The sequence below is a fragment of the Phyllobates terribilis genome, unplaced genomic scaffold, assembly GCF_046119375.1.
Source record: "Phyllobates terribilis strain yellow unplaced genomic scaffold, ASM4611937v1 Scaffold_268__1_contigs__length_2594270, whole genome shotgun sequence".
NCBI lineage: Eukaryota > Metazoa > Chordata > Amphibia > Anura > Dendrobatidae > Phyllobates > Phyllobates terribilis.
The window spans coordinates 839,709-863,237 of record NW_027363028.1 but is presented as its reverse complement, the minus strand read 5'-3'; the positions used below and the strand labels follow the sequence as shown (position 1 = coordinate 863,237).

General features: G+C 49.7%; 1 protein-coding gene across 1 annotated transcript in view; it reads right to left on the bottom strand.

Moving 5' to 3' along the window:
• Positions 1 to 232: 232 nt before the first annotated feature.
• The window catches only part of LOC141219410 (uncharacterized), a 30,573-nt gene continuing 7,276 nt past the window's right edge, over positions 233 to 23,529 (bottom strand). Inside the window, exons 6-7 of the mRNA XM_073666130.1 lie at positions 8,558 to 8,648; positions 233 to 1,767 (exon numbers count right to left, since the gene is read on the bottom strand). Of these exons, the coding sequence (XP_073522231.1) occupies positions 410 to 1,767; positions 8,558 to 8,648 (1,449 nt within the window). The 3' untranslated portion in view covers positions 233 to 409. The remainder of the gene's footprint in view (positions 1,768 to 8,557; positions 8,649 to 23,529) is intronic.

The following is a 23,529-nucleotide window of genomic DNA, read 5'->3' as shown; positions in this document are numbered from 1 at the left end:
TTTCAAAGTACTGAAACTTTTATCATTAATTATATGTAGCAGTAAAAGGGAAACTCATTGTCCAATTTGAATTTAGGAGGTCAAACTCATTAAGAAATGGCTCAGTTCATAACGGAACCTGACAACTTTTAAAAATATGTAAAACAGTGTTACATGATCTGAAAGGTCCATGAGCTAGGTTCTTCAGCTACTCAGTCAGGACATGAAGCCTCTGTACAGATCCCGGTACCTTCCTCTCCTCCTCTGCACCAATCAGTTAGATAAGTGTGGGGCTTGAGGAGAGAGCAGTTCTCTCACTGATCAGGAAGGACACGGTGTCACTGTTCTCGGTCACAGGAAGCTACCTCCAGTCTATAGCAAGATTTATTCTTGCTAAAAGTGTGTCTTTTCAAGTAAAACATTTTCCACATTAAGGATATAAAAAAGGCCTCTCCCCTATGTGAATTCTTTGATGTCTATCAAGATGCGCTTTCCGGTTAAAAAAATTCACACATTCTGAACAGGAAAAAGGCTTCTCCCCTGTGTGAGTTCTCTGGTGACTAAGAAGATTTGATTTCTGGCTAAAACATTTCCGACATTCTGAACATGAAAAAGGCTTCTCCCCTGTGTGAGTTCTCTGATGTGTAACAAGATCTGATTTCTGCTTAAAACATTTCCCACATTCTGAACATGAAAAAGGCATCTTTCCTGTGTGAGTTCTCTGATGTCTATCAAGATTCACTTTCCGGTTAAAACATTTTCCACATTCAGAACATGAAAAAGGCTTCTCCCCTGCGTGAGTTCTCTGATGTGTAACAAGATCTGATTTCTGGTTAAAACATTTCCCACATTCTGAACATGAAAAAGGCATCTTTCCTGTGTGAGTTCTCTGATGTCTATAAAGATGCGCTTTCCGGTTAAAAGATTTTCCACATTCTGAACATGAAAAAGGTTTCTCCCCTGTGTGAATTCTCTGATGTTTAACAAGATCTGATTTCCATGTAAAACATTTTGCACACTCTGAACATGAAAAAGGCTTTTCTCCTGTGTGAGTTCTCTGGTGCTTAACAAGATTTGATTTCCCTGTGAAACATTTCCCACATTCTGAACATGAAAAAGGCTTCTCCGCTGTGTGAGTTCTCTGATGTTTAACAAGATCTGATTTCTGGTTAAAACATTTCCCACATTCTGAACAGGAAAAAGGTTTCTCCCCTGTGTGAGTTCTCTGATGTTTAACAAGATCTGATTTCTGGTTAAAACATTTCCCACATTCTGAACATGAAAAAGGCATCTTTCCTGTGTGAGTTCTCTGATGTCTATCAAGATTCGCTTTCCGGTTAAAACATTTCCCACATTCTGAACATGAAAAAGGCTTCTCCCCTGTGTGAGTTCTTTGGTGACTAAGAAGATTTGCTTTCTTGTTAAAACATTTCATACACTTGAAACAAGAAAATCTATTCTTTGCTGTGTCAATTTTTTGATGTTTAAGAAAAAACTTTTTGAGGGGAAAACTATTTCCATATTCTGACCGTGCAAATGGCTTCTTAGCTTTAGGAGCAGTTAGTTTTTTAATGCTTATTTTGTGACTTTTATTTTCCTTAGTAGTCGGTAATGAATCAGAAGATAGGACCTGTTTCAAAGGATCAGATGACACATCTTTGCTGTGAAGGGATGATGGTATATTTGGAGTAATAGCATTCCCTTCAATTGTATCCTGTGAGAACTCAACCTCATCTGATTTGAAAATTGAAGATGTCAGCCGTCCCTCTGATCTCCTAGTACAGTCATCTAAGTAAAAAAAAATATTATATTTGAATAAAATATTCTTGAAATTTATATTTTTGAACATCTCTACTTAAACTGTTGGAACAAATGGCAAGTTATGTAAAAATATTGAATTATTCACCAAGACAATGACAGTTCACAGTCTAATAGAAAACCTCATAGCATGAACCAGTAGAGCTTGATGTTCAACTGTTTGTTCATTCTGCCTCCCAAATATGAAAATGCGAAAATGATACCAATAAAAATTTCTACTCATATCACAAAAAACAAGCCTCCACTCAGGTCCATCATCTGCCAATGGAAAAACAGAGGTTTCCACATCATTAGTGGCTCAAAAACTCTTGAAAAGCAACATGACTTCCATAAACCAATCCAGCAAAATCCGCTCTTCCAAAGTCAAATATGCTCCCTACCAAATAGAAAGCACCACACCCTACTAAAGCTCATGCATAATGCCAGAAGCTGCCTGATACAGCCTTGTTCTCCGCTGGTTAAGTCTTCTGTGTTCAGCTCCCGTGTTGTGTATTTTCTTCTTAGTTTCTTCTTGTGATCCCAGCCAGTTTTCTGACTACTATTGTGTCTTCTGATTTTGTATTTTCTCTGCCCTCATGGTTCTGATCCGGCAACCTGACTATTCTTCTTGTCATCACACACCACAGAACAGCAGGCAACATCAAGTGCAAGTCTAGGGGTCTTTGTGTATGTACAGATCCATGTAGAGGGGTTAAAGGGTGATGGGCAAAACTTTGACTATAGACAATAACACATCTAATGAAAAGATAAAAAAAAGTAAAAGTAACTAGTGGAGAAGCCTCTCTGGGATAATTAGAGTATGCTTCTTGGTAGCTCCTGGCAATTTAAAATATAGTAAGGGCCAATATTTTCTGTCAAATGAGTTTCAAGAAGAAATATACATTTAATGAGAACTTTTTATAATAGTGCAGAGCTGAGGTGCCTTAAATTTAGAGAAAGTATTAGTGCTCCCCATTTCAGGATAAATTGTATCTAAATTCTTTAGAATTGATAATATAATTTATGACGTGGAGTGAATCCATGAAACCAGGGCTCGAGTCATGCCAACATATCTCCTACAGGCATGAATAAATTTTTTTACAGCCATCCATCAGCCACTCACATATTAGAGATATATCATGTGTAACATACCTGGCGGCGTCCTTGCATGGTGGTCCATCTCCCACTGTGCAAGAGGGCGCACTTGATCTCCTGTCCAGAATGTCTCTCTGGCTTCCCTCCATGCTGTCTGTTTGTGTCTGTTTCTGCTGCTTAAGGGCGGCGCCCGATCACTTCCTGCCTTTTGTACCTGCTGTGGGTCACACCCCTTGTGCGTCCTCAGCCTATTGCTGTCTGTCACTTGGTATATAGCTCAGCAGCTCCCTTCTATCCCTGCCTGAGCATAGTGTTTTCCTTCAGTGTGTGCTTGCACTCTGAAGGTGCCAGGTCCCGTCTTTGTTTCCTTTTCTGCCTTTCCTGGAGGCTGTATTTCCAGGCCTGTCTGAACTTAGTCCTGTATGTCTCCTGCTTTGCGGTATCAGCTCCCGTGTCTGAACTGTGTCCTGTATGTCTCCTGCTTTGCGGTATTAGTTCCCGTGTCTGAACTGTGTCCTGTATGTCTCCTGCTTTGCGGTATTAGTTCCCGTGTCTGAACTAAGTCCTGTATGTCTCCTGCTTTGCGGTATTAGTTCCCGTGTCTGAACTAAGTCCTGTATGTCTCCTTCTTTGCGGTATTAGTTCCCGTGTCTGAACTAAGTCCTGTATGTCTCCTGCTTTGCGGTATTAGTTCCCGTGTCTGAACTGAGTCCTTTCTGTGTTCTCTTGTCTGTCCTGTCTGAACACGCTCCTAGCCTGTTCCTCCTGCCTTCTAGGGGCCGATTTCCTAGACCCGCTCCTGTGTCTGGTCTGTCCTGTCTGAACACGCTCCTTGCCTGTTCGTTCCGCCTTCTAGTGGCCGATTTCCTAGACCCGCTCCTGCGTCTGGTCTGTCCTGTCTGAACACGCTCCTTGCCTGTTCGTTCCGCCTCTCTGGGGGCCGTATTCCCAGACCCGCTCCTGTATCCCTCTGCAGTGTCGGTCTCCTCCGTACACTCAGTTCCAGTCTGAACTCTCTCCTGTCCTTTTCCTGTTTTGCCTCTATGTCCGTTCCCTTCCTTTTTCTGCAGAGTCTGAACTCGTACCTAACTCCTGCTTGTTGTCTCTGCAAGTTCTGTGTGAGTATCTGGCTCTGTCTTTCCCTTCCTGTCTGTTCCGTGTGAACAGAGCCCTGTCCTCCCTGCTCAGCCTTGTCTGCACTCTAGCAGTGCTTGCCTGTAACCCTCTGCCTGTATTGTTCCTGAGTCCCGGTGTGTACTGGGTCCTATCCCGCCTGTGTTCCTACCTGCTAGTGCCTCCCTGTCTGCACTCTAGCTGTGCTTGCCTGTAACCCTCTGCCTGTATTGTTCCTGAGTCCCGGTGTGTACTGGGTCCTATCCCGCCTGTGTTCCTACCTGCTAGTGCCTCCCTGTCTGCACTCTAGTTGTGCTTGTCTTTACCCCCCTGCCTGCATACCCGCCTGCCTGCATACCAGTCGTGCCTGCCTATACCCACCAGTCTGTGTGCCAGCCTTCCAGCCTGTTCCTGTATTCCCCTGTGTGGGTCAACAGCCGTGTCCGGGGTCTGTCCTGGAGTAGCACCTGGTCCCTCTGCTCGGTTACTCCTTGGTGCACTGGCGTCGTATGCCGTCGTGCGACCCTGGTCGGATCGGGTGAATACTTAGTCACGCCCCTCCAGGCATTCACTCTCCGGCACGGTCCAGTGGAATCACTACCAATCACACGCACACGCCGCTTAGCCCGGGCGTGTGCATAACAGCATGCTCAGGCCATGGTTCCCGTTGAGCCCCACGGCCTTCGCCCTCTGAGAAGTTTTCCAGCGAATATATGCATTAAAATAAATAAATAAATTTTTTTTTCTCTTAGCTGAGTTCCAGGCGAAATTACGCACCGTCCAGATGGATCTATCAGCTCTCGTTCCTGCGGATCCGCCACGTTACTATGGGGATCCAAGACAGTGTCGTGCATTTGTGGAGCAATGCATGCTACACTTTAAGGCCTACCCTCTTTATTTTCCTTCCGATTGGGCTAAAGTGGCCTTTATGATGTCTTACCTGGCGGGTGATGCCTTGGAATGGATCAACCCCCTATATGAAACACAGGATCCGATCCTCCGGGACCTAATGGCCTTCCTGGTGGCCTTTCTAATGGTCTTCGATGATCCTAACCCGGAGGCTCCTGCTGAAGCTTCACTTCCCAATATCCCGGAGCAGCCCCAATGGGTAATGTGTGTGGGTAGCGCAATAGTCCTCCAGCCCAATGAGACTACTGCCCACCCAGAATCCTCACAGGGTGACTACGCTTTCCGGAATACTTCTCTCAACCTCAAGAGGCAGTCCAGACGTGCTAGACTTAGAGGCAAGCCGTCACGCCGGGGTCTGTTCTCCCTGAGACCTCCTGACCCCAACCTTGAAGTCCCTACTGAAGCTTCATCTCCCTGTATCCCGGAGAAACCCCAATGGGTAATGTGCGTGGGTAGTGCACCAGTTCTCCTGCCCGAAGAGACTTCTGCCCATCCAGACTCCACACAGGAGAACTTCCTGCACCCGGCATCAGTTGCTTCTCTCTCTTTAACCGGTGTGCATGTCCAAGGATGCTCCAAAGCTGTGGTTACCTCAGAGTCTGTGCACCTCTACTACCTGGCGGAGGATCCCCTGTTGCCTCCAGAATCCTCCGGGATACCTCTCGATGACAAATGGAGAGAGACTTCTCTACACCCGGTACTCAATACTTTGTCCGCTTCGTCCTGTGAGCCTGACAATGGGTACCCCAAAGTGGTAGTTACCCCCGAGTCTCTACACCCCTCCGACCAGGCGGAGGATCTCCAGTTGTCTCCTGAACCCTTCGGGGTGCTACCTGGTAGCGAAAGGACAGAGACTTTCCTATATCCTGTACCTGATACCTCGCTCGCTTCGTCCAGTGAGTCCAACCTAGTGTACTCCGAAGCAGAGGTTACTCCCGAGTCTCTACACCCCTCCGACCAGGCGGAGGACCTCCAGTTGTGTTCAGAACCCTTCGGGGTGCCACCTGGTGGTGAATGGACAGAGACTTTCCTATACTCGGTACCCGATACCTCGCCTGCTTCCTCCAGTGAGTCCGACCTAGTGTACTCTGAAGCAGTTGTTTTCTCTGAGCCTCTGCACTCTTCTGACCCGGCGGAGGACCTCCAGTTGTTTCCTGAATCCTCCGGGGTACCACCAGATAACAAAGAGACAGTGACTTTTCCTCATTATGTACCTGATAACCCGTCTATTTTTTCCTGTGAGCTTGACAAGATGTACCTCGAAGCAGAGATTACCCTCAAGTCTCTGTCCCCCTCCAACCCAGTGAACGACTGGTCCTCGAATTCCCTGCGGAAGATTCTGGCAGGCCTGAAGAAGAGGGGGCGTAAGGGGGGAGGTACTGTAACATACCTGGCGGCGTCCTTGCATGGTGGTCCATCTCCCACTGTGCAAGAGGGCGCACTTGATCTCCTGTCCAGAATGTCTCTCTGGCTTCCCTCCATGCTGTCTGTTTGTGTCTGTTTCTGCTGCTTAAGGGCGGCGCCCGATCACTTCCTGCCTTTTGTACCTGCTGTGGGTCACACCCCTTGTGCGTCCTCAGCCTATTGCTGTCTGTCACTTGGTATATAGCTCAGCAGCTCCCTTCTATCCCTGCCTGAGCATAGTGTTTTCCTTCAGTGTGTGCTTGCACTCTGAAGGTGCCAGGTCCCGTCTTTGTTTCCTTTTCTGCCTTTCCTGGAGGCTGTATTTCCAGGCCTGTCTGAACTTAGTCCTGTATGTCTCCTGCTTTGCGGTATCAGCTCCCGTGTCTGAACTGTGTCCTGTATGTCTCCTGCTTTGCGGTATTAGTTCCCGTGTCTGAACTGTGTCCTGTATGTCTCCTGCTTTGCGGTATTAGTTCCCGTGTCTGAACTAAGTCCTGTATGTCTCCTGCTTTGCGGTATTAGTTCCCGTGTCTGAACTAAGTCCTGTATGTCTCCTTCTTTGCGGTATTAGTTCCCGTGTCTGAACTAAGTCCTGTATGTCTCCTGCTTTGCGGTATTAGTTCCCGTGTCTGAACTGAGTCCTTTCTGTGTTCTCTTGTCTGTCCTGTCTGAACACGCTCCTAGCCTGTTCCTCCTGCCTTCTAGGGGCCGATTTCCTAGACCCGCTCCTGTGTCTGGTCTGTCCTGTCTGAACACGCTCCTTGCCTGTTCGTTCCGCCTTCTAGTGGCCGATTTCCTAGACCCGCTCCTGCGTCTGGTCTGTCCTGTCTGAACACGCTCCTTGCCTGTTCGTTCCGCCTCTCTGGGGGCCGTATTCCCAGACCCGCTCCTGTATCCCTCTGCAGTGTCGGTCTCCTCCGTACACTCAGTTCCAGTCTGAACTCTCTCCTGTCCTTTTCCTGTTTTGCCTCTATGTCCGTTCCCTTCCTTTTTCTGCAGAGTCTGAACTCGTACCTAACTCCTGCTTGTTGTCTCTGCAAGTTCTGTGTGAGTATCTGGCTCTGTCTTTCCCTTCCTGTCTGTTCCGTGTGAACAGAGCCCTGTCCTCCCTGCTCAGCCTTGTCTGCACTCTAGCAGTGCTTGCCTGTAACCCTCTGCCTGTATTGTTCCTGAGTCCCGGTGTGTACTGGGTCCTATCCCGCCTGTGTTCCTACCTGCTAGTGCCTCCCTGTCTGCACTCTAGCTGTGCTTGCCTGTAACCCTCTGCCTGTATTGTTCCTGAGTCCCGGTGTGTACTGGGTCCTATCCCGCCTGTGTTCCTACCTGCTAGTGCCTCCCTGTCTGCACTCTAGTTGTGCTTGTCTTTACCCCCCTGCCTGCATACCCGCCTGCCTGCATACCAGTCGTGCCTGCCTATACCCACCAGTCTGTGTGCCAGCCTTCCAGCCTGTTCCTGTATTCCCCTGTGTGGGTCAACAGCCGTGTCCGGGGTCTGTCCTGGAGTAGCACCTGGTCCCTCTGCTCGGTTCCTCCTTGGTGCACTGGCGTCGTATGCCGTCGTGCGACCCTGGTCGGATCGGGTGAATACTTAGTCACGCCCCTCCAGGCATTCACTCTCCGGCACGGTCCAGTGGAATCACTACCAATCACACGCACACGCCGCTTAGCCCGGGCGTGTGCATAACATCATGGCACAGGTGTAATGTTTTTTTGTATACTTTATCTATTTGAAGTTATTTGGTTTAAAAAGAAATTGAAAAGTCAGGGTAAAGGGAAACTCTGCTGTTATTATACAGAAATTCACACTTGGCCCTCACTGCACGTTTAATGTTGCCGATCATAAAAGGTATATTCATCCAATAAGATATCAGGATTCTAAGAAGCCAACAGCATCATTACCCTCTGCTTTCTCTCACAGGCCCATCATAATATTTTTCTAACTTGTGATTTTCTAACTTGTCAGCACTTTCTACATATGCTGTCATTTGGATTGGTAGTTTACAGATTTGGGCAGGTAAGAACCAGGATCTTCTAATTTAAGTTGGTAGGTGGATCTTCCAGGTTGTAAGTTCTATTGAAAAAGGGATTTCAATGCCCAAAGTCATTTGAACAGTTTTTGGTGAAGGACAATGTTTTGGTCTAGATGCAAAATGGTGATCACACGATCGTGATACAGCTGGACTACATGACCGGTAAACCAGCCACAGCCTGCGACTGAGAAGAATCTGTGACTTCTCTGCATTTAGTGGTTACTACTCACCTGGACGGTTATCTGTAGGAATCTCCTCTTTACACCGCTCGTTACCCCTCACATATGTCTCTGTAGTATTAATATGGGTCAGATCTTCACCCTGAAACAAATATTGTACAAGTCACAGACAGATGGAGAAGTCATATCTATGATCAGTAGTGATGAGCGAGTACCGTTATATTCGTAATCGCTATACTCGTAACGAGTACTTTATACTCGGTATTCGGAACGAATACGCGATTATTACAATGTAAGTCAATGAGAAATGCGAGTAATTTTCAGCTGGACCCTACTAAGGGGCCTGGGGCCCTTAGGAAAAGGCTGAAATCGATGGGGAAGTGATGAAACAGAATAGAAGAGCCTGGAGAATGTGCCTGCATGCATTTCTGACTCACATATGGTTTCTGGGAATAAGTTTGTTATTATTACGCCACTCTTACAGACACACAAGAACAACTTCCAAACCTAACCTAAATTGCATTTAACAGGCCAAAAAGGTTAAGAAACAGTTTTTCCTGCACAATCACTTGTATATAAGGCTAAATAAACCAGAGAAACCAAAAAAATATCCCTTTCAGTGTTTGTTCACACATACTGTTGTGGCTTTTTTTCGCCTTTTACAATTGGGAGGGCTCTGACTTATACATTTTGTAGGTCCCTCTGTCATACATCATTTTTAGTTCTCTATTCCCCAGCACTTTACAAGCACAGCTAGAACATACTAGTAGGTATGTTGATGTTTGACCTGAGAGGCCTCAGGTGGCTCTGTAACATGCGTTTTGGAGGGACAGCTGTTACTTAAACATTTGGGTGGTCCCTCCATCATTGACAGTCAGATAGTGGAATACATATTCAATAGCAGTTTACAATGTGCCCATTTTAGCGTTGGGTTGACCCTCTTCCTCCTACTCCACCACCATGTGATACTGCAGCCCTACAGTGCCTACAAGTAGTATTCAACCCCCTGCAGATTTAGCTGGTTGACAAGATGCAAATAAGTTAGAGCCTTCAAACTGCAAACGAGAGTAGGTTTTATGAACAGAAGCATAAATCTTACAAACCAAAAAGTTATGTTGCTCAGTTGAATTTTATTAAATTTTAAACATAAAAGTGTGGGTCAATTATTATACAACCCCTATGTTTAATATTTTGTGGAATAACCCTTGTTTGCAATTACAGCTAATAATCGTCTTTTATAAGACCTGATCAGGCCGGCACAGGTCTGTGGAGTTATCTTGGCCCACTCCTCCATGCAGATCTTCTCCAAGTTATCTAGGTTCTTTGGGTGTCTCATGTGGACTTTATTCTTGAGCTCCTTCCACAAGTTTTCAATTGGGTTAAGGTCAGGAGACTGACTAGGCCACTCCAACACCTTGACTTTTTCCCTCTTGAACCAGGCCTTGGTTTTCTTGGCTGTGTGCTTTGGGTCGTTGTCTTGTTGGAAGATGAAATTACGACCCATCTTAAGATCCTTGATGGAGGAGCGGAGGTTCTTGGCCAAAATCTCCAGGTAGGCCGTGCTATCCATCTTCCCATGGATGCGGACCAGATGGCCAGGCCCCTTGGCAGAGAAACAGCCCCACAGCATGATGCTGCCACCACCATGCTTGACTCTAGGGATGGTATTCTTGGGGTCGTATGCAGTGCCATCCAGTCTCCAAACGTCACGTGTGTGGTTGGCACCAAAGATCTCGATCTTGGTCTCATCAGACCATAGAACCTTGAACCAGTCTGTCTCAGAGTCCTCCAAGTGATCATGAGCAAACTGTAGACGAGCCTTGACATGACGCTTTGAAAGTAAAGGTACCTTACGGGCTCGTCTGTGTAACGGGTCTGGGAGGCGGAACCTCTGGGTTACTATACAAGGGAGCGGTCATTGTAAGGCAGGCAGTCACAGCAGGTGACCGGGACAGTCTCTGGGTGTATGGGCAGGAGGTCACGGCAAGTGATCAGGGCAGTCTCTGGAAGAACGGGCTGGAGGTCACGGCAAGTGACCGGGGCAGTCTCTGGAAGAACGGGCTGGAGGTCACGGCAAGTGACCGGGGCAGTCTCTGGAAGAACGGGCTGGAGGTCACGGCAAGTGACCGGGGCAGTCTCTAGGTAAAGGGTAGGTACGACCTGTGATGGCTGAACCTCCAGGTAGGCTAGCAAGGCAGATGGAGGATGTGTGCTCCCAGGTGAGCAAGCGAGAGTCTCTGGAATAGCAGGTGGTCACAGCATGTGACGGCGGAGCCTCCAGGTAGGCAAGCAGGCAGGTAGCGGAGAAGCGCTCCCAGGTGAGCGGGCAAGAGTCTGGAATAACTGGTGGTCACAGCACGTGACAGCGGAGCCTCCGGGCAGGCAAGCAGGCAGGTAGCGGAGAAGCGCTCCCAGGTGAGCGGGCAAGAGTCTGGAATAGCTGGTGGTCACAGCACGTGACAGCGGAGCCTCCGGGCAGGCAAGCAGGCAGGTAGCGGAGAAGCGCTCCCAGGTGAGCGGGCAAGCTGGTCCATAGACAGACTGACCGGAGTTGTAAGGCAGACCGTCGGACCTCAGGCAAGCAGGCAGGTAGCTGATGTGCGCTCCCAGGTGAGCGGGCAAGTTGGTCCTTAGACAGACTGACCGGAGTTGTAAGGCAGACCGTCGGACCTCAGGCAGGCAGGCAGGTAACAGGAAATCAGGCAGGATTAGGACAGCAAGCTGGCAGGAATCTGGCAGGTAACTGGCAGGTAACTGGCAACGGGACCTGAGGGCTGAAGCAGAGTAGAACGGTGCAACAACATTGCTCGGGCACCTCCATTTTGGAGGAGGTGCCTTATATATGGTAAAGTCCTCCGCCCATTGGCCGGGGACTCCTTAGGACGGCGCGCGCGGCCCCTTTAAGAGGGAGGGAGGGCGCGCGCGCGCGCCCTAAGCACAGTGGCCGGGAAGGAGCGCGCGCTGCCAGCAGAGCGGGAGAGGGACGCCGGGCACGGAGCAGAGCGGTGAGGGGAACAGCGTCCCTGCCTAGCAGAGGGCAGGGACGCCGGCACTACAGTACCCCCCCCTTTAGGCCCCCCCTTTTTTAGGCCAGATAGAAATTTAGCTAGGATGAGAGGGGCATGGATGTTCTCCCGGGGCTCCCACGTTCTCTCCTCAGGACCAAACCCCTTCCAATCTACCAGAAAAAAGGTCTTTCCTCTTACCCTTTTGGTGGCAAGAATGTTCTCTACCTCAAACTCGTCCTCAGCAGAAACCGGAGCAGGAGGCGTACCTGTAGACTTGGAAAAAGAGTTAAGCACCACGGGTTTGAGGAGAGATACATGGAAGGAGTTAGGGATCCGTAAGTTGGCCGGGAGTTTCAATTTATAGGCCACCGGGTTGATCTGACTGATGACCTCCAGAGGACCGATGAACCGAGGCCCTAACTTGTAAGAAGGTATCTTGAGTCGAACATATTTAGATGAGAGCCAGACTTTATCTCCTGGACGAAATTGTGGAGGATCCAGGCGTTTTTTGTCAGCGTGTCTTTTCATACGCTCGGATGACAGAAGGAGTGCGGACCGGGTACTCTCCCATATGGAGGAAAATTTGCTAACGAGAGATTCCGCAGCCGGGTTGTCCACAGAGGTGGAGACAGGAAAAGGAATCCGAGGATGCTGACCAAAGACTACAAAAAACGGGGATTTGGAGGAGGATTCGCTCTCGTGATTATTATAATAGAACTCGGCCCATGGTAGGAGATCCACCCAGTCAGAATGGTGGGCATTAACGAAGTGCCGGAGGTAACTGGTCAGGTTCTGATTGATCCGCTCCACTTGACCATTGGACTGTGGGTGGTAAGCGGAAGAGAAGTCCAGGGTGACGTCTAGTAGTTTACAAGTGGCTCTCCAGAAACGTGAGGTGAACTGTACCCCACGATCCGACACGATGTGGAGGGGCAGGCCATGAAGACGGAAGATGTGGCGGATAAAGTCTTTAGCCAGCTCGGGTGCAGACGGAAGGCCTGGCAGGGGAATAAAGTGAGCCATCTTGGAAAAGCGGTCAGCGACCACCCAAATGACCGTACAACCGGCAGAGACGGGGAGATCAGTTATAAAGTCCATTGCTATATGCTGCCAGGGGGCAGCAGGTACAGGAAGCGGAAGGAGGCGTCCGGCTGGCAGATGTCTCGGGACTTTGTTGCGGGCACAGGACACACAGGCAGAAACAAAGTCTATTATGTCCTTGTGCAGGGTAGGCCACCAATAGTGCCGGGCAATAAGCTGGAGGGTCTTTTTCTGACCGGCGTGGCCAGCTAGTTTAGACGAATGGCCCCAGTGTAGGATCTTCTCCCGATCAGGTACTGAAACAAACGTCTTACCGGGAGGGAGACGATTTAGACTCACGGGAGCCACCTGCATTACTCTGGCGGGATCGATGATATGTTTAGGTTCTTCCTCGAGATCGGACACCAGAAAGGATCGGGACAAGGCGTCTGCTTTGACGTTTTTGTCTGCCGGGCGAAAATGAAGAACAAAATCAAAGCGAGCAAAAAACAAGGACCACCGGGCTTGGCGCGGGTTAAGTCTCTGGGCATGCTGGAGGTAAGCCAAGTTCTTGTGGTCAGTGTAAATTATTACCGGATGAAGAGCCCCCTCGAGTAGGTAACGCCACTCCTCCAACGCCAGCTTGATGGCCAATAACTCTCGGTCTCCTATGGAATAGTTGCGCTCAGAAGAGGAGAAGAGTTTGGAGAAGAAGCCACAAGTTACTATTCTCCCGGAAGATGATTTTTGAGTAAGTACCGCTCCGGCTCCAGAGGAGGAGGCGTCAACTTCCAGGAAGAACTGCTTGTTGCCGTCCGGGCGATGCAGCACCGGGGCGGAAGAGAAGGCCTGTTTTAGGGAAAGAAAGGCCTCCTCTGCTTCGGGCGGCCACTCTTTGGGATTAGTACCCTTACGGGTGAGCGCGGAAATTGGGACAGTCCGGGAAGAGAAGTGCGGGATGAAGAGGCGGTAATAGTTGGCGAAGCCCAGGAACCGTTGAATAGCCTTCAACCACTCTGGTCGGGGCCATTTCTCGATGGCAGACAGTTTCTCAGGATCCATTTGTAGGCCGGTCTGAGAGATAATGTAGCCCAGAAACGGAAGCGAGGTCTGCTCAAAGAGGCACTTCTCATATTTAGCGTAGAGATGGTTCTGCCTGAGCCTGAGCAGGACCTGACGAACATCCCTCCGGTGAGTCTGGAGATCCGGAGAGAAGACCAAGATGTCGTCCAGGTACACCACTACGCAGGAGTAGAGAAGGTCCCGGAAGATGTCATTGACCAACTCTTGAAAGACGGCAGGAGCGTTACAGAGGCCAAAGGGCATTACCAGATATTCATAGTGGCCGTCCCGGGTGTTGAATGCCGTCTTCCATTCATCCCCCTGACGGATACGAACCAGGTTGTACGCCCCACGGAGGTCCAGTTTGGTGAAGATTCTAGCCCCCCTCAGACGATCAAATAACTCCGGAATGAGCGGAAGGGGGTACTTATTCTTCACCGTGATCTGGTTAAGGCCTCTATAGTCTATACAGGGACGGAGAGAGCCGTCCTTCTTTTTGACGAAAAAGAAGCCTGCTCCCGCCGGGGAGGTAGATTTCCGGATGAATCCCCTGGCCAGATTCTCCTCAATATATTCGGACATCGATCGGGTCTCAGCAGCGGATAATGGATAAATACGCCCACGGGGAGGAGAAGTACCAGGTAACAGGTCGATAGGGCAGTCGTATGGTCTATGAGGGGGTAGTGTCTCTGCCTCCTTTTTATTAAAGACATCAGCATAAGACCAATAAGGAATCGGAAGTCCAGGTAGATTAGCTGGGGTAGGAGAAGGACGGACGGGATGAACGGGAACCAGACAGGTCTTATGGCAGCCCTGTCCCCAGCGAAGGACTTCTCCGGTCTGCCAGTCAAGAACGGGTGCATGTTTCTGGAGCCAAGGTAGGCCTAGCAAGAGGGCGTGAGAGAGTCCAGGCAGAACATGGAAGGAGATACTTTCAGAATGCAGCATTCCCACCTGCAGAGTAATGGATTCGGTGATGAGTTGGATGGGGCGTGGTAAGAGCCCCCCATCCACAGCAGCAACAGACAAGGGTACAGCCAGAGGTTTGGTGGGATGCGGTATTTCTCTACCAGGGACTGTGAAATAAGATTCCCGGCTGCTCCAGAGTCCAGTTGGGCTAGTTCGAAATAACGGTTCTCCCCGTAGACGATTGAAACTGACAACAGCAGGGATGGAAAGGATTTATTCTTGTCTAGGTGGACCTCTCTGAGCGAACCTAGACACAGGCGTTTCCCGACCTCTCCGGGCAGGCACGGATCCGGTGCTCCTTACTGCCACAGTAGAAGCAGGTCCCCTCGGCACGGCGTAAGTCCTGACGGGTCTTGACCATCTTGGTCTGGTCGACCTGCATAGGCTCAGGAGGGTGTACCTGGTTAGAGACAGATGGAGTGATGGGTTTCTGAAAAGTAGGAGCTAGACGTGGTAACCTCCTCTCACGGGTGACCTCTCTGGCACGCTCCTGGAACCGTAGGTCAATCCGGGTGGCAAGAGTTATTAAGTCATCGAGAGTGGTAGGAATGTCCCGACCGGCAAGTTCATCTTTAATACGGCCGGACAGACCCTCCCAGAAGACGGAAACCAGAGCGTCGTTATCCCAGGCCAGCTCCGAGGCAAGGGTACGGAACCGTATGGCATATTGGCCCACGGTGAGACTTTCCTGACGGAGGCGTAGCAACGATGATGCGGATGAGGTCTTCCGTCCGGGTTCGTCGAAGACTTTCCGGAAAGCCGTGAGAAAAGCAGGCAAGTTGGACACCAGGGGGTCTCCTCTCTCCCATAGAGGATTTAGCCAGGCCAGGGCCTCCCCGGTGAGATGGGACATGATGAATGCAATTTTGGCTCGGTCGGAGTTAAACTGGTGGGACAATAGTTCAAAGTGCAGGGTGCACTGATTTATGAAGCCCCGAGCCTGGGCTGAGTCGCCTCCGAAGCGAGGAGGTGCAGAAAGCCGAGGTCCGGAGTAGGATATCATGGTGTTAGTGGACAGCGGAGCTGCCGGATTGCGAGACATGGCACTGGCGGAGGTTGTTGGTGGAGCAGTCAGAGTGTCCAGGCGAGTATTGACATTCCGCAGGTGACCCAGGATGGACTCCTGTTGGGACCTTTGACGGGACAGTTCATGACACAGGTCCGAGAGCGAGGGAGCTTGGGTGCCACCGGGTTCCATGGCCCGAGCAAACTAACGGGTCTGGGAGGCGGAACCTCTGGGCTACTATACAAGGGAGCGGTCCTTGTAAGGGAGCGGGTGGCGACCAGGCAGGCAGTCACAGCAGGTGACCGGGACAGTCTCTGGGTGTACGGGCAGGAGGTCACGGCAAGTGATCAGGGCAGTCTCTGGAAGAACGGGCTGGAGGTCACGGCAAGTGACCGGGGCAGTCTCTGGAAGAACGGGCTGGAGGTCACGGCAAGTGACCGGGGCAGTCTCTAGGTAGAGGGTAGGTACGACCTGTGATGGCTGAACCTCCAGGTAGGCTAGCAAGGCAGATGGAGGATGTGTGCTCCCAGGTGAGCAAGCGAGAGTCTCTGGAATAGCAGGTGGTCACAGCACGTGACGGCGGAGCCTCCAGGTAGGCAAGCAGGCAGGTAGCGGAGAAGCGCTCCCAGGTGAGCGGGCAAGAGTCTGGAATAACTGGTGGTCACAGCACGTGACAGCGGAGCCTCCGGGCAGGCAAGCAGGCAGGTAGCGGAGAAGCGCTCCCAGGTGAGCGGGCAAGAGTCTGGAATAGCTGGTGGTCACAGCACGTGACAGCGGAGCCTCCGGGCAGGCAAGCAGGCAGGTAGCGGAGAAGCGCTCCCAGGTGAGCGGGCAAGCTGGTCCATAGACAGACTGACCGGAGTTGTAAGGCAGACCGTCGGACCTCAGGCAAGCAGGCAGGTAGCTGATGTGCGCTCCCAGGTGAGCGGGCAAGTTGGTCCTTAGACAGACTGACCGGAGTTGTAAGGCAGACCGTCGGACCTCAGGCAGGCAGGCAGGTAACAGGAAATCAGGCAGGATTAGGACAGCAAGCTGGCAGGAATCTGGCAGGTAACTGGCAACGGGACCTGAGGGCTGAAGCAGAGTAGAACGGTGCAACAACATTGCTCGGGCACCTCCATTTTGGAGGAGGTGCCTTATATATGGTAAAGTCCTCCGGCCATTGGCCGGGGACTCCTTAGGACGGCGCGCGCGGCCCCTTTAAGAGGGAGGGAGGGCGCGCGCGCACGCCCTAAGCACAGTGGCCGGGAAGGAGCGCGCGCTGCCAGCAGAGCGGGAGAGGGACGCCGGGCACGGAGCAGAGCGGTGAGGGGAACAGCGTCCCTGCCTAGCAGAGGGCAGGGACGCCGGCACTACAGTCTGGAACGGAGACCATTGCGGTGGAGTACGTTACTTATGGTATTGACTGAAACCAATGTCCCCACTGCCATGAGATCTTCCCGGAGCTCCTTCCTTGTTGTCCTTGGGTTAGCCTTGACTCTTCGGACAAGCCTGGCCTCGGCACGGGAGGACACTTTCAAAGGCTGTCCAGGCCGTGGAAGGCTAACAGTAGTTCCATAAGCCTTCCACTTACGGATGATGCTCCCAACAGTGGAGACAGGTAGGCCCAACTCCTTGGAAAGGGTTTTGTACCCCTTGCCAGCCTTGTGACCCTCCACGATCTGGTCTCTGATGGCCTTGGAATGCTCCTTTGTCTTTCCCATGTTGACCATGTCTGAGTGCTGTTCACAAGTTTGGGGAGGGTCTTAAATAGTCAGAAAAGGCTGGCAAAAGAGATCTTTAATCCACACATGTGAAGCACATTATTCTTGGTGCCTGATCTACTTCTTAATACTTTAGGGGGACCAAACAGAATTCTTGTGGTTTGAGGGGTTGAATAATAAATGACACTCTGAATTAACTTTTAACGTTTTAAAAACAAAACAAAACAAAAAAAAAAAATTTGCTGCAGTGCATTTCCCACTTCCAGGCTGATCTACAGTACAAATGTCACAATGCTAAGTTAATTCCGCATGTGTCAACCAGCTAAATCTGCAGGGGGTTGAATACTACTTGTAGGCACTGTATATTCAAATGTTCAGAGGCTCTGCAGTAGGCAGGAAAGCTGAGTTTTGTGAGAACCCTCGTGTGTCCCTGTAACATACATTTTGAAGTGCCCTCCTCTAGAGATTTTTGGAGGTCCCTCTTGTGTACATTTGAGAGTGCCCTCACTTATTCATATTGTAGGGCCCTCACGCTATTATTTAACTCATTTAAGGGCAGAGACTATAGAGAAAAAGGCAACGAGATATGGAGTACTAGAAGGTAGAAGTGAGTGCGGCCTGCGATCCTCTGGTATGGCTGAACTCAGTGAACTGGAAAAATAAAGCTGCAGTAGACAACTGGATGACGAGCTCAAATATATCACTTGTGCAAGTCAATGGACAAAGGATATATGGTGCCCCCCCTCCAGGATGGATTGGAGAAGCTTCTCCAAATGGCTCAGAGATTTTGATTGTCAATATTCCCAAGATTATATAGGTAGAGAAGACTTCTTGATACTGAACTACTTGGTCAAGTGCAGAATGTGCATCGTATTTCCAAAAATTACTCCTGGGGGCTGTGTCATAGGTGCAGGGAGATTCCTTGACAAGGGCTTCCCTTGTCAAACATTATCTACGATGGAGTACTGTAGAAGTTGTGGCCCTCAATTCAAGTTTTCAGAGGGCCATCAGTCGGTCATCAACAGTCAGTGTAAATTTCTATTGAATATGTATCCTCTATCTCAGTCACAATGAGGTACAAGCTAGGCATATTTTTTGCCAAATAGGGTGACTGACAGTACATTTCTATTGAATATCTCAGTCTCAATGTGACACAACCTGTGACAAGGGCCTCCAATGACAAATATTAGTTTGGTAGGACCCCTGTACATTCCAGATTTGTCCACTGCACAATGTGCATAGGGTTTGTAAAAATTAGCCCTATGGGCTGAGTCATGGTTGACGCAGGAAGCCACCATCACAAAGGCCTCAAATCACAAATAGCAGTTAGGCTGGAGTAGGAATAGTGTCCTGGTTTGTTCACTGCACAATGTGCATAGGGTTTGAAAAAATTAGCCCTATGGGCTGAGTCATGTTTGACGAAGGAAGGAATCTGGTTTTTATGGGAAGGGGGTGACGTTAACAGCAGTAGCAAGAATATGCATTTTTGGTGAATTTAGGTTGGCTTGCTGTCATCTGGAGGGATTACAAACTGTGGAGATATCCAGTCCTTGTTGAATTTAATCAGTACGTCTCTCTGCATTTTCCGTGGAGAGGCGTGTGCGCCTATCAGTGATGATTGCCCCAGCGGAACTGAAAACACGCTCAGATACCACAGTAGCAGCCGGGCAGGCCAGCATCTCCAAGGAATATAAAGAGAGGTTGGGCCAAGTCTTCAGTTTAGACACCCAATAATTAAAAGGGAACTGAAGTGTCAGAAAGGACCAAGTATGGTCACTTAAGTAACCCTTGACCATGTTCTGCAACTTATCCCTCCTTGGCATTGTTACAGGCACAGATAGCCCTTGCTGTTGTGCTGGTAAATTGAAAATTGCCCAATTTGTGCACATTTTCCCCCCAAATCCGTTGGTGTTCGTGTCTCTCCCCATTATCCCTTGGTGTTGAAAAGAGCTGGTACCTCTGCCACCAGCATTGTCTGAGGGTGATGTTTTCAGCAACTAATCTACAACGGCCTTCTTAAACGATTCCATTGTAAAACTCTTTGGTGACTCCAAAAGGAGAGAAGGAAATTTCTCCTTGTAACGTGGATCGAGAAAGGTGGCCAAGCAGTATAGGTTGTTGGATAAAATGTGTATCACGCGAGGGTCTTGCCACAGACACTTACACATGTACTGTGCCATGTAGGCCAAGCTGCAAAACGGTAAATGTTCTGTGTCCCCAACTGTAGAAAAAATAACCATCCTATCCTCACGCTGACTCGCCTCCTCTTCCTCCTCCACCTCCTCGTCCTCCTCTCCAGCCCATCCAGCCTGCACAGACATGAAGCTTGGGTTGGGTGTCCCCTCTGTAGCATTACGAGTCCCCTCGGTAGCACAGAAAAACAAGCCCTCTCCCTCCTCATCTTCCTCCTCATCACTCATTGTTGCCTCAGAATATTGGGTGGGCTGGATAGTAACACCCATTGGGAAATCTTGCTTCATATCAACATGCTGGGCACTCAAAGCTTCCTCTTTGAGATTATGCAGTGTTTGTTTCACGAGACACAGCAGCGGGATGGTTATGCTGATAATAGCCTTATCACCGCTCACGAGACTGGAAATCAATGGGCTTAAACCCAAAAAGTCGCCAGGTCTGGATGGCTTAACATCCGAGTTCTTTAGGACCTTTAGGGACTCTTTAGTCCCCCTCTTGACTCAGGTGTTTAATGAGTGTCTCTCCTCGGGCACTCTGCCGAGATCATTAAGGAGGTCAGCTTTGATCATTTTGTCGAAGGGTAAGTATCCGTCACGCATTGAGAATTGGCGTCCCATAGCACTTCTCAATGTGGACAGGAAGATTTTGGCTAAGATACTTTTCAACAGGCTGGTGAAGTTTGCACCCCGGCTCCTTTCGAAGGCTCAGCACTGTTGCGTTCCTGGCCGTAGCACTTTTAGTGTTGTTCTTGTTGTCCGAGAGGCCGTGGAGCAAGGCAGGGCAGGCCTTTGGAAGGGGTTCTTGCTGACCCTGGATCAGGCAAAAGCCTTTGATCGGGTTAACCATGAGTACCTCTGGTCCACTCTTGAGGTATGGTCTGCCTGGAGGGTTTGTGGAGAGGCTTAAGACCTTGTATGCAGGGGCTGAGACTTTCCCTCTGGTAAATGAATGGATTGGACAACCTTTCAGGGTAGGATCTGGTGTCCATCAGGGCTGTCTTCTTAGCCCTTTGCTTTACGCCTTTGCACTTGATCCCTTTCTCAGAAGGATCGATTTTGGATCCTTGGCAGGGGTGTGGATCGGCAGGGCGGCGACAGAGGCTATCCTGAGGGTAGTGGCCTACGCGGACGATGTCACCGTCTTTGTTTCTTCGCAAGAGGAGGCAATGGAGGTGATGTCAGAAGTGGAGCGCTACTCGGAGGCATCCGGGTCCAAGGTCAACCAGGATAAGGGTGAAAGTCTCTGGCTGAGAGGTGGAGATCCTGAGTTTGATCTTCCGGACACCCTCCCCGAACCCCAAGAGCACGCCAAAGTCCTGGGCACCGAATTCAGCCAGGGTGATTGCCCCATGAAAAACTGGGAAGGCAGAATCAAAGGTGTCACCCAAAGAGTGGACCAATGGAAGGGTTGGTCTTTGACCCTGAGGGAAAGGGTTGGCCTCTGACCCTGAGGGAAAGGGTTGGCCTGTGCAAAGCTTTCCTGCTACCCTTGCTAATATACCTGGGCTGCGTCTGTGTTTTGCTAGAGCCTCTTTGGACACGGGTCTACAGTCTGTTCTTCCAGATGTTATGGGGGAATAGACTGAACCTAGTCAAGCGGGAGGTCACTTACTGCACGAGGAGACTAGGGTGGTTGGATATGGTGAACCCCATGGTGTTCCTAGTGAACACCTTTTTGAAAGTTAACGTGGCAAACCTCTGGAAGGAAAGGGCTCCTCCGTGGGTATTATCCTGCAAGGGATGGTTTCAGCCTTTCTTACAGGAATGGGAGACAGGGGGAAGATTGAAGGATCTTCGCACACCGCATGGGCATCTCCTGGCTTATGTTACCTCGGTTCTCAAAATGATCCACTGGTGGGGTCTGGAAATGTAGGAGGTGAGGTCCCTCCCGAGGAAACTCCTCAATAGGAGGGCCTTGCTTTCTCATTTTCAGAGTCCATTGGTCCTCAAGTACTGCCCAAGTCGGGATCTGGAGGTTGGGTTGAGTTTATTAAATTCTAGCAGGATCCCCAAGAAGTACTGGGACTTGACTTGGTGCTGCTTCCAAGGTAAACTGTGTGTAAGGGGCAATTTGAAGTACAGGAGCTCCAAGGACAGGAATTGCCCCCATGAGGCTTGTGCTAACATGCTGGAAAGCATGAACCTTTAATACAGAGGTGTACAACAGGGTGGGACCTTCCATTGGTTGGTCGCGGCTGGCTACTCTGTCCTATGCCGGGTGGGCCTATGGAGTATTCGGAGACCTTGGGAGAAGGGACCGAACCATTTTATTCATAGTAAGTGTAGTGGTCAGGTATTTCACGTGGAACGCATGAGTTTTAGTTTCGATGCAGAGTAAAATCCTCAGTGTAGATGAAGTTTGGAGGAACATCCTAGGTGACCTGGTGAAGGTACGTTCTCTGGAGTATGAAAGACTGGGTGCCCGGAGGGCGGCCCGTCTCTGGGGGGGCTTTTCCTTCAGGGTGCCTTAGTCCGGCAGCACTCCTATATCCTGGTGGTAGGCTGATGTCTTCCCAACCTAGATTTTTGTTTGGTATTTATGTCTCCTGAATAGAAGGTTTTCAAGCATCAAACTTGAGCCTTAGATGGTGAGTATGTTGGTTGCCCTTGCCCTGGCCTCTGCTCAACTTGGTATGGCAGATGCTACAGACTACAATGTTTTTCTCTGAAGGAATTTCAGAAAAAAAATACCACACAGCAGCTGAACACCCTTGCCCTGACTTGGCGCACAGCGAGGGTGCTCTTGTAAACAGTTGACCCAGTTCTCACTCTGGGCAAACCACGACCCCTTGGTGCCTGTGCTGGTGCTACATATCCATCTTCCTCTGTGTTGCTGTCATGGCTATGCATGCCAACGGTCCAGGTCGGATCAGTAGACTCATCATCGACCAACTAGTCTTCCATCTCATCCTTCTTCCCAGTTGACATTGTAGGCTGACTTGATAGCAACTGTGTCTCATCATCATCAGCCTCCACCTCTGGAGACAAAAAATGACGTTACGCCAAGTGGCTTTCTTCTGGTCGTAGGTCCTCAAATATATGAGCATCAACGCATGCCACCTCCTCTTGTCCCTCTTCAATGCTGCACGGTGATAGTCCAGAGTCAACCAAAGGATACGTACCAAACAAATAATCAGAGTGGCCAAGCTTGGGGTCATATGTGTCCTGTGACTGATAATGGTTGGAGGAAGGAGAACCAACTTCAGGATTGGATGGGCCAGCCTTCTGTGTATCCACAGTAGACTGTGTGGTCGTGGAAGATTTGTTGCTGCTTGACAAATGCATAGAGGCCTTGTCTGCTATCCAAGACAGAATCTGCTCTCGCTGTTGTGGCTTCTAAACACATTTACGTTCCAGACCGGGAAATTTTTCCAGGAACATGGTGGATGAATCAAGCTTCTTCTGACCTGACACAGACTGAGTGCCTTCTTGTGCACCACTGAAAACACCACGTCCACATCCCTTAAAAACAGGCTTTTTGGCATTTTGTTGACAGACTTTCAGATGTTGATGGCACAAGCCAAGCTAGCTGTCACAGCCAAAATGGTGGTTAAAATGGCCAGGTGCATGCTTTGTAGCAGGTAGTAGGAAATGTTTGGACTACTGCTTTGTGTAAGGCACTCAATGATTTTTTAAGAGGACTAATATGGACAGAAGGCAGGCTGACACCCCAAAAACAGCGGGGAAAATGGCCTTGTGCGTGCTTTGTAGCAGGCAGTAGGAAATGTTTGGACTATTGCTTTGTGTAGGGCACTCAATGATTCAATGATTTTTTAAGTGGATTAATATGGACAGAAGGCAGGCAGACATCCCAAAATAGTGGTTAAAATAGCCTGGTGCATGCTTTGTAACAGGAAGTAGGAAATGTTTGGACTACTGCTTTGTGTAGGGCACTCAATGACTTTTTAAGTGGACTAATATGGACAGAAGGCAGGCTGTCACCCCAAAAATAATGGTTAAAATGGCCTGGTGCGTGCTTTGTAGGAGGCAGTAGGAAATGTTTGGACTACTGCTTTGTGTAGGGCACAAAAAGCTTTTTTAAGTAGACTAATATGGACAGAAG